This window comes from Atta colombica, unplaced genomic scaffold (assembly GCF_001594045.1).
Source record: "Atta colombica isolate Treedump-2 unplaced genomic scaffold, Acol1.0 scaffold32, whole genome shotgun sequence".
NCBI lineage: Eukaryota > Metazoa > Arthropoda > Insecta > Hymenoptera > Formicidae > Atta > Atta colombica.
This window is the reverse complement of record NW_017259426.1, coordinates 371,683-380,458: the sequence shown is the minus strand read 5'-3', so window position 1 is coordinate 380,458 and position 8,776 is coordinate 371,683. Positions and strand designations below refer to the sequence as shown.

Below are 8,776 nucleotides of genomic sequence, written 5' to 3'. Positions count from 1 at the left end.
AAATCCGCAATGCTTGATTATCTCCAACTTTTATTACGTATTAAAAGATTTTTGATTATGTTTCTTTGATGTGCGTCACATATAAGACAGGAAATTTCTCCGTAGAGAAAAAAGAAAAAATGTCATTTCTATCGTGAATTCACGATAGAATATGAATATCGAAGTATTATCCCAGCATTCTTTTGTATACAAGCGTCATCGTATCGTTGCAGCAACGAGACTGCTGCTTCAAACTGTTCGAAATGCGGACACGGATGAATCCTATTTGTTTCTTCTGTTGCTTGCTTGTTACCATTATCGGAATAACGATTACCTGTGCCGAGCCGGAACCCATGACTAGATTAACTAGACCACCGCAGATCACTAACTCAAACGTTCAACTACAGCGATACGCCGATTCGATTAAAAATTTTTATCACATGTATGGAAAATCGAGGTAATTACGAGCATTGATGCCAATCGTTCCGTGATGCAAATCAGTGGATAATAAGATTGCTTCAAACATAATTAATAAATCAGTACACGATATGTACATATGCTTGATAATACTATTTGACAAGAAATGATTTACTTTTTTTCAACATCGGAACATGAGAGTCACTTTCTCTAGTATTTTTTTTGGATATAACTCTGTTTTCTAAATTATCATTTCACAATTTTAAGAAATTTACAGTTAAAGTTGCAAAAAGGGCTATTTTCATATATTTTGTTATATTATGTAATGTGCTAAAAAAATTTTATCGTCAAAATTAAGAATGTCATTAGAATTTTCAATCCTCTTAAAAGAATTTTTTAATAAATGTAAATAAAATTTAATGGAGCAATTTGGAAACCGGATTTGTATTTAATATCCAAAAATTGTTATTAGTGTTTCTCTTGTCGAATAGTATAATAGTTACTTCATGGTTGTTATTTTACTTTATCTCAGATTAAAGCAAGATTTACATGGAATAAATAATAGATAATTATTACATGCTATTATGATAAAAGAATGCATACATGAACTTATTGAAACACTAGTAATTTCAATAAGTAATTAATATTATGAATATAAAATTATCTTGAAATGTAAAAAAAAAGACACAAAGATAATCTAACCTACGTAATAATAAAAATAGAATTAATCGTAGTATAGAAATTAAAAAATCGATCATCACATGAGCAGGCATGGCAAACGAAGTGATGCTGTGCCATTGATGGAGCTGAATGCCACTTGGGAGACCCTGAAGATGATTCAAGATGCGCAACGGCAAAACGAACAACGAAGGCAAGAGAACATCAGACAGAACAAAGAGCAAATCCTGCTCCGCGACTTTCCGAACTCCGACGCCGACGAGTATACATTATATGATATTATACGATCCGGCTTTCTTTCGGATGTAATTGACAAATATTATAACGATGTATAATAAACAGTTCCCAGAACGTCTTCCTCTTTCTCCTAATATCGAGATTAATTTTCTTTCGATTCTGAAATAAATCCAAATTGATTATTGTCCCGCATAATCGTAATGTACTATGTTTATCAGTATTATGTTTTTGCTTTTTTCTTTTTTTAGTTTAAGTTTCGAATATCTTGTCAATGTATAGATAAAGATGAGAGTATGCTTGAAAATGACAAATAGCGTGTCCAATGGGAATGTAATTTCACATCAAAATACACGAAATTGAAAATCAATACCTGGGATAATGCTTGAAATAAATAGAATTATACAAATTATGATATAAATTGACATAGCACATTTGTAATATTTAACCTTGCATAAATATAAATATAGCTTATGCAAAATTCTTTTTTTAACAATACCTAAGATATATAAGATATGTACATAATATAGACGAATTTAAACATCTATTTTAATACACATAGAATTTAATTAATATACACATTTGTGATAAAAGTATGAAATAACGAGGAATTACAATTACTCTAATTTATTATAAGTAATGTTAATTAATGTTGAACAATAATTTCAACAATTAACAAGTTACAATACAATGTGACGGTATTGTTTAATGATAGATAGATTAATTATTATATATATAAATAAATAATTATAGATAAACTTCTTATAAAGAAAAACAGAATTTTCTAAAATTTATTCAACTCTAAATATTATCAACTCTAAATATTATCACATTACTAAGCGCTAAATTAATTATGAATATAATGATTTATAAGTAATTTCAATAACTTGGAAACTTGCAAACAATAAAATAAAAATAAAAATTGACATAAAGCTTCGATTAAAATGTTTGTTCTGTGTTCGTCATCATGTTCTTTGTTTGAAGGTGCCATAGATTCCTTTTTTTATTATCATTTCTCATTAATCATAAAGACACGATTTTCATTAAATAGACGAACTCCACAAACAGCATCCTTCTTCCATTTGCAAGTTTTTTGAACAGAATCAAAATAGAGAGGGTCAGGACATGGTTGAACCCATGCCACGCCACCGCTACACAAACAGAACTTCTTGCAATCATCGTTTGGGAGTAGCACTGCATACTCAGGATCTTCTTCTGGACAAGTACCAATACAAGTAGATGGATCGAGATTGTCATACGTTGCGCGTTCATTATTTTCAGTGGTCAGAGTTTTCATCGAATCGTCATTGTTGACCGTTTTATCAATCATGAAAATACTATCTTGGTTGTACGAACGTATACCACAAACAGCATCCTTCTTCCGTTTGCAAGTTTTTTGAACAGAATCAAAATAGAGAGGGTCAGGACATGGTTGAACCCATGCCACGCCACCGCTACACAAACAGAACTTCTTGCAATCATCGTTTGGGAGTAGCACTGCATACTCAGGATCTTCTTCTGGACAAGTACCAATACAAGTAGATGGATCGAGATTGTCATACGTTGCGCGTTCATTATTTTCAGTGGTCAGAGTTTTCATCGAATCGTCATTGTTGACCGTTTTATCAATCATGAAAATACTATCTTGGTTGTACGAACGTATACCACAAACAGCATCCTTCTTCCGTTTGCAAGTTTTTTGAACAGAATCAAAATAGAGAGGGTTAGGACATGGTTGAACCCATGCCACGCCACCGCTACATAAACAGAACTTCTTGCAATCATCGTTTGGGAGTAGCACTGCATACTCAGGATCTTCTTCTGGACAAGTACCAATACAAGTAGATGGATCGAGATTGTCATACGTTGCGCGTTCATTATTTTCAGTGGTCAGAGTTTTCATCGAATCGTCATTGTTGACCGTTTTATCAATCATGAAAATACTATCTTGGTTGTACGAACGTATACCACAAACAGCATCTTTCTTCCGTTTGCAAATTTTTTGAACAGAATCAAAATAGAGAGGGTCAGGACATGATTGAACCCATGCCACGCCACCGCTACACATACAGAATTTCTTGCAATCATCGTTCGGGAGTAGCACTGCATACTCAGGGTCTTCTTCTGGACAAGTACCGATGCAAGTAGATGAGTCAAAATTATTGAAAGATTCATGATTTGAGAAATACAATTTAGACCAAGTGTTATCATGTATTTTATGATTTTTTTCTTCACTTGAAGACATCGAATTATTTTCGTCGATCACTTTGTTAAATGTAAAAAATCGATTTGTGTAGCGATTTATGGCACAAATAGCATTTTTCTTTAATTTGCAAATATTATCTACAAAATCAAAGTAAAATGACTTAGGACATGACTGAATCCATATTAGACCTCTACTACATATACAGAACTTTTTGCAATCCAAATTTGGAAGCAACACCGCATAATCATAGTCTTCATTGAAACAAGTTCCTATGCAGGTAGATATATCTTGGTAAGAGTGAAGCCTAGACCAAAAATTATATATTTCGTGTTCATCGTTCCTCTCTTGAATTTCTATCCTTTGGTTCTCATTGACTTGTTTATCTATCACAATAACTTTTTTTTGGTTAAACGTATGTACTGCGCAAACAGCTTCTTTCTTCTGTTTACATCTTTTATGTATTGAGTCAAAATAAAGAGACTCAGGGCATGATTGGATCCACATGAAACCATTGCTACATAAACAAAATTTCTTACAATCCGTATGTGGATATAACACTGCATACTTGGAGTTAGAACAGATACCGATGCAAGTAGTCGGATTGAAATTATGGAAGTGTGGCCATAAGTAGTTATGTCTTCTACGTTTATTATTCTCTCTCAGGAATTCTATTGAATTGTCTTCGTCATCGTCCTCATCATCCTCTCTGTTAATATTCGTAATTGCATGATATCGTTTGAATGAATTTGTTGCGCAAACGGCATGCCTTCTTTGTCTACAAACCTTTTCTACAGAATGAAAGTAAAGTGACTCAGGGCATAGTTGAACGTATGTTAAACCCTTACGGCATATACAGAACTTCCTGCAGTCCTTATGCGGAAGTAACTCTTCATAGTCGGTATCTTCTTCAGGACAAATGCCGATGCACGTAGACGGATCGACATTATAGAAAAGTCGCTTATACCAAGGGTTGTCGTATAAGTCACGTTCGTTATAATCCTTTTCGCTCAGAGATACTGAATCATCGTCAAATATTCTGTCGAACATCAATGAGCGTACCGCACAAACAGCATCCTTCTTTCGTTTACAGGCCTTATCTATAGAATCAAAATAAAGTAATTCAGGACATGGCTGAACATATGTTGTGCCATTACTACACAAACAAAATTTTTTGCAGTCGTCGTTTGAAAGTAACACTGCATGCTTAGAATTTTCTTCAAGACAAGTACCGATACAAGAAGATGAATCGAGAGATCTGTCATATGTTTCACGTTCATTATCGTTTTCATCGGCTAAAGGTTGCAACGAATCGTCATTATCAACTATTTTATCAATCTTGAAAGAGCTATCTTGATTATATAAACGTGTCCCACAAACAGCATCCTTCTTTTTCTTACAAATTTTTTCAACAGAATCAAAATAGAGAGGCTCAGGACACAATTGAATCCATGCTACGCCACCGCTACACATACAGAATTTCTTGCAATCGTCGTTTGGAAGTAACACTGCATAATCAGGGTCTTCTTCTGGACAAGTACCAATACAAGTAAATGGATCAAGATTTTGAACTATTTTATCAATGTTTTTAATGTTGTTCTTGTCACGTGTTACTTTGCAGACATAATTTTCTGGGAAATCGCAAACTTTCAGAATAGGATTAAAAACGAGATTTGGAGAACATTTTTTAAGTATGCTGACGCCATTGTCGCAGACATAATACAAATTACAATTGGTCTCATGAGGAATATTAGTGGTTTCTGTTATTGTTTTGCACTTGATTGGTGTTGATGTACTGGGTATGTTTTCTTCAACGTTGCAGGCGACGTTCTCTGGATAATCACATACTCGAAGCTTTGGATTAAAATATAAGTTTCTAGGACATGTTTTCAAAATTTTCTCACCGTTGTTGCACTTGTAGTATAATCTGCAGTCATTTTCGTGAGGTATTTCATTATTTTCGTCGTAACATTTACTTGAATCAGGGATGGTAGGAAATGAGCTTTGAGGAATCATTGTTGTGAAATCATTGCATTTAGCTTTAATCGGCACATTGCAAATCTGATGAACATAATCATAATGTAGACCATCCGAACAATCTCGAAGAATCTGTTTTCCGTCAATACACTCATAATATTGCGTGCAATCACACTCGTGAGGTAACAGTACTTGTTGTATGGAATCGGGAGGACAAATATTTAAAGTGACTGTCGGTATAGGTTGTGATCCAGGTGTATTTAGATTACATTTCTTTTGCGGATAATCGCACATCTGTATACTAACGTTGAAATGAAGACCTTCTAAGCAGTATTGTAAAACTTTTTCACCTTCAGAGCATAAATAATACTCAGTGCAACTATCTTCATGATTGAACGCTCTGCCGTTTGGAGAACATTTATTATTATTATTATCGTAATCGTTAATTTGGATGTCGTGAGATGAAAATTGTGAGATACATTTCACTTCGGTGCTCCAATCGCAAACATTTGTTGCATCATCAAAGTACATGTTAATTGGACATGTTTGTAATACCTTATCGCCTTCCACGCATTCATAATACTGATTGCATAGACATGGATGAGGAAGTCGTACTTTTTCAGTTGATCCTTTAGGAGGACACGTTGTGCGAGGTTCATCGATAGCTTCCGTAGTTGATGATGTTGTAAATATTGATGTAGACGTTGTCGAAATTATATCAACAACACATTTGGCTTCAATTGGATCGTTACAAATTTGCCAAACAGGATCAAAATGTAGACGATTCGGACAAAATCGAAGAAATTTCTTTCCATCAATGCATTCATAATATTGTGTGCATTCACATTCGTGAGGTAAAAATACTTCCTGTACGGAATTTGGAGGAGGGCAAATATCTAAATTGATTCTTGGCGAGGATCTGTTCAGATCGCAACTCTTTTGCGGATAGTCGCATGTTTGGATGGTCATGTTGAAGTGAAGTCCCTCCATACACTGTCTTAAAATTTTCTCACCGTTGGAGCATAAATAATAGGCAGAACAATCGGTGTCATGTTGAAATGCTCTGCCTTCTGGAGCGCATGTAGTATTATAGTCATCAATGTCGGAGGTTAAAATTTTAAAGGTTGGAATCGGTCGAATACATTTTACTACTGAAGCCCAATCGCAAATCTCTCTCATGTAATCAAAATGCTTACCGATCGGACATGTTTGTAATATCTTTTCACCGTCTATGCAGTCATAATATCGGTTGCATAGACATGGATGAGCAATCCGCGCTTTTTCCGTTGATCCTTTTGGAGGACATTTCTTACGGGGTTCATTGGGATTTTTTGTTGTGGTTTCTGTTGGGGTTGTAATCGTTATTTCTGTCGTAGTCGTTGGAGTCGTAGATGTCGTAGTCGTTGGAATCGTAGATGTCGTAGTCGTTGGAGTCGTAGATGTCGTAGTCGTTGGAGTCGTAGATGTAATCGTTGGAGTCGTAGATGTCGTAGTCGTTGGAATCGTAGATGTCGTAGTCGTTGGAGTCGTAGATGTCGTAGTCGTTGGAGTCGTAGATGTAATCGTTGGAGTCGTAGATGTCGTAGTCGTTGGAATCGTAGATGTCGTAGTCGTTGGAGTCGTAGATGTCGTAGTCGTTGGAGTCGTAGATGTCGTAGTCGTTAGAGTCGTAATTGTTGAAGTTGTTGTCGTTGGAATCGTTAGAGTCGTAGTTATTAAAGACGTAATCCTTATAGTTGAAGAAGGAACTGTAGGTGACAAAGTACTTCTGTATCCACAGTTGACGTTTTCCGAGTAATCACATTCACCGACCACTGGATTGAATAATAAATTGCTTTCGCATCTTACCCAATTCATACCTCTTGTGCCATTGACACACCAATAATAGTAATCGCATATAATTTCATGAGGAATTTTGTATTTGCCATTTGGTTCGCAAACCCAAGCAACTGGATCTGAGTTTGTCGGCAATGAGTAATTAAACGGCGGCGAAATCGATGATAAACTTGATTTATCCGTATTTGGCGAAGAGTTTTTACAATTTACATTTTCCGGATAATCACATACACGAAGCAATGAATTAAATAATAAATTACGGTCGCATTTCTGAGAGATGGGACTTACCCAGTTATTGAAACACAAATAGTAATGATCGCACATAGTTTCGTGGGGAAGCATGTGTGTTCTGTTATCAGATTCGCAAGAATCCAATGGAGGTGTTGGAAAACTCGGTATCGGGGTCGTCGGCGTTGAAGAACTCGATGTCGAAGTCGTCGGTGTTGCAGAACTCGGTGTCGGAGTCGTCGGTGTTGAAGAACTCGATGTCGGAGTCGTCGGTGTTGCAGAACTCGGTGTCGGAGTCGTTGGCGTTGAAGAACTTGGTGTCGGAGTCGTCGATGTTGGAGAGCTCGGTGTCGATGTTGTCGGTATTGGAGAGCTCGATGTCGAGGTCGTCGGCGTTGTCGGCATCGGAGAACTCGGTGTTGGGGTTGTCGGCGTTGGAGAACTCGGTGTCGGAGTTGTCGATGTCGAAGAACTTAGTGTCGGAGTCGTTGGCGTTGAAGAACTCGGTGTCGAGGTCGTCGGCGTTGTCGGTATCGAAGAACTCGGTGTTGGAGTCGTCGGCGTTGGAGTATTCGGAGTCGGAGTCGTTGGCGTTGGAGAACTCGGAGTCGTCGGTATTGGAGTTGTCGATGTTGAAGTACTCGGTGTCGTTGTTATAGGCGTTGATGTCGGAGTTGTCGGCGTCGAAGAAGTCGTAGTATTTGGTGTTATTGTTGTCGGAATATTTGATGAAGTTGTCGAATTCGATGACGGTGTCTGACATCCTGCACTCCAGGGCCAATCGCATACTTGAAGTTTGGGATTAAAGTGCAATTTATTACCATTTTCATCCATGAAAGGGCAATCTATTGGCTTTCCTTTCACTCCCATGTGACAACTGTAGAATTTTGTACAGTCATTTTCATGGGGTATAAAAAATGTCTCATTTTGTAGATTAATCTCGGGACATTTTGTTGGAATATCAGCTAGTGACTCATTAAGGGCAATACCCAATGTGATCACTAAAATGGCGATTAAGTATGTACCTAAAATTCAAACCGATATATTTATATATACACATAATATAGTTATTTTTTAAATTAACTTCAGTTATTAAATTTGGAAAATAATATTTTATCCAAATAATCAAATTTATAAATACTTTTCACATAATTTAATGAAAGAACGGAATATTTATAAAATAATTATATAATGATAAAAATATTTTTAACTTGTATATATTTA

General features: G+C 36.0%; 2 protein-coding genes across 2 annotated transcripts in view; one reads left to right on the top strand and one right to left on the bottom strand.

Annotated features, from left to right (window-relative positions):
* Positions 1-218: 218 nt before the first annotated feature.
* LOC108690404 lies at positions 219-1,409 on the top strand. Its single transcript, XM_018197673.1, has 2 exons — positions 219-436; positions 1,166-1,409. The coding sequence occupies exons 1-2, from the start codon at positions 243-245 to the stop codon at positions 1,407-1,409; spliced, it is 438 nt and encodes a 145-aa protein (XP_018053162.1). The 5' UTR covers positions 219-242.
* A 2,491-nt stretch (positions 1,410-3,900) lies between these two features.
* Positions 3,901-8,776, bottom strand: part of LOC108690346 — a 5,437-nt gene continuing 561 nt past the window's right edge. The window contains exons 2-3 of the mRNA XM_018197592.1: positions 4,099-8,577; positions 3,901-4,028 (exon numbers count right to left, since the gene is read on the bottom strand). Of these exons, the coding sequence (XP_018053081.1) occupies positions 3,901-4,028; positions 4,099-8,577 (4,607 nt within the window). The remainder of the gene's footprint in view (positions 4,029-4,098; positions 8,578-8,776) is intronic.

Coding starts and splice junctions, on each gene's coding strand:
- LOC108690404 (XM_018197673.1), top strand. CDS start 243: ATGCGGACACGGATGAATCCTATTTGTTTCTTCTGTTGCTTGCTTGTT. Junction 437..1,165: donor CACATGTATGGAAAATCGAG/GTAATTACGAGC, acceptor TCACATGAGCAG/GCATGGCAAACGAAGTGATG.